At 41.8% G+C, this 2,297-nt stretch overlaps 1 protein-coding gene across 1 annotated transcript; it reads left to right on the forward strand.

Moving 5' to 3' along the window:
• The first annotated feature begins 219 nt into the window (after positions 1-219).
• LOC121835686 lies at positions 220-971 on the forward strand. Its single transcript, XM_042290135.1, has one exon. It carries the CDS (start codon positions 220-222, stop codon positions 895-897), a length of 678 nt encoding a protein of 225 aa, XP_042146069.1. The 3' UTR covers positions 898-971.
• Positions 972-2,297: the final 1,326 nt, after the last annotated feature.

Genomic DNA, 2,297 nt, shown 5'->3' on the forward strand with positions numbered 1-2,297 from the left:
GCAATGGCAACAACGCTAAGCCCGTCTATCTTTTTTGCTCAGGTTTGTGACAAACATGCTTCTTGCTTTCGAAGCAATTATAGATGTATTGTTGTCCTGCCGTGCCCGGCCACAATTGAGTGTCTTATTGTGGATGCATGGAGTGTCATTTTGATCCTTCTATCTGGAGATGTCGAGCAAAACCCTGGGCCTCAAGGGATAGAGGAACTGAAGGTGATGATGAACGCCATGCTTGCTTCGCAGAACGACCTTAAAACGCGAATTGTTAACCTGGCGGCTTCCCAGGAAAAGCTAGAATCAACAGTGAACGCTAGGATGAACGAAGTTATGACAGCTTTACAGGAGCACAAGGGAGAGATTCGTGTACTGCAGGGGGAAGTCACATCCTTTAGAAATGACCTCCAGCTCCAACAAAAGCGCCTCGACGACTTAGAAAATAGGAGTAGACGCCGCAACCTTGTCATTTTTGGGTTTCCTGAGCCCGACCGTGAAACCACCGAAGCATTAAGAAGCCAAATAATCCAGGACTTAATAGGACAGAAGCTTGGAGTAACTGTTAGCTTGGTGGAAAGAGTCCACAGGATAGGAAAAAAACAACCAGACAAACCGCGGCCTGTGATAATAAACTTCTTTGACTATAACGAAAAACTGAAAGTACTAAAAAATTTTAATAAATTAAAAGGAACTACAATCTCAATCAACCACGACTTTTGTAAGGGTACACTTGCAAAAAGAAGCAAACTTTGGTCCAAATCTGGGGACTTCAAAGCCAGAGGACGTAAGGTAGTGCTGGACTATGATAAACTACGGGTTGATGACGACCTATATGAATGGGACGAGCAGAATGACTGCCTGAAGTGCATCCGCTCTCTGGAGCGACGGAATGACGTCGACTGACTTGAATCGAAACAGTTACGTTTTGTACTACTAAATGCCAGAAGTATCGTCAATAAAGTCCACCAGCTCGAAGAAATTATACTTACATATAATTCGCAGATAATTGCAATCACGGAAACATGGTTATCAGCAGATATACTTGATGCCGAAGTTACTCCCCCCACTCACAAAATAATCAGACGTGATCGTGGCTCTCGAGGAGGCAGATATACTTGATGCCGAAGTTACTCCCCCCACTCACAAAATAATCAGACGTGATCGTGGCTCTCGAGGAGGGGGAGTACATCAAGCCTTGATAGTAAAAAAGGAAATCTCATGCGTCATCTTAAGCGAAATAACCGACAATGAAAGTGTATGGTGCCAAATCGACTATTATGGGTTTTCGACTCTCGTAGGTGTTGTCTATAGGCCCCCATCTTCTCCCGAGTCATTTCTAGAGAACATTCAACTTCACATGGAACAAATATACAAACCCATTCAAAAATCATACTGGCGGGTGATTTTAATCTACCGTCAATTAACTGGTCGACTTTCCAGCCTGGCTCAACTGAAGAAAAAAGCTGCCACTTGCTACTCGAATTAATGCTCAATTTTAATCTAAGTCAGCTTGTTACTGAAGGTACTCGTATCTCCCAAAATAGCAATAACACACTGGACCTAATTTTTGTTGGAAACTTTCCAGAGGACACTGAGGTTAACGTTTACGATGGAATTTCTGACCACAACCTTGTTTTCCTTACGACTAATTTCTGCCCAGTAAAAAAGAGTCACGATGGTAAACTTGTCTTCAACTTCGCTGCTGCAGATGACGAAGCTATTATTGATACTCTTGATTTGAACTTCAGCGACTTTGAGACGGAGGGTGACATTACAACATCATGGAATGCCTTTACACATATTACTGGAAAGTGCCTTCATAAATATGTACCAAAAATAGTAAAAAAGAAACATCAGAACCCGTGGATAACAAGAGATATAATACATCTTAAAAAGACATTATCTAGGAAACGGAGAGCAAATCGTAAAAATGCTGATGTCATATCTTCCCTCACAGAGACGTTGAAACAAAAATAAAGACGGCGCGTGATCATTTTTTTGGAACAACGTTAGTAAACTTTATGAAAGAAGCGCCTCAAAAGTTTTGGGGGTACCTGTCGGGCAACAAGAAATCTATTGAACAGCTTCATGTGGATGGAAATGCTGTTACTGACTCCTACCAAATTGCGGACGAGTTTAACAGCACCTTTCATGGTGTTTTTAGTTCAAGATGCACTTCTGTAGAAACTATTGACTCAGTACCTCTTTTCCCAACAATGCGAGATATAGACTTGAACATCCACGGTATACGTCATCTACTTTTAAACCTAGATGTAAAAAAATCATGTGGTCCTGATGGCCTC

Source organism: Ixodes scapularis, unplaced genomic scaffold, assembly GCF_016920785.2.
Source record: "Ixodes scapularis isolate PalLabHiFi unplaced genomic scaffold, ASM1692078v2 PGA_scaffold1__304_contigs__length_218370807, whole genome shotgun sequence".
Lineage (NCBI taxonomy): Eukaryota > Metazoa > Arthropoda > Arachnida > Ixodida > Ixodidae > Ixodes > Ixodes scapularis.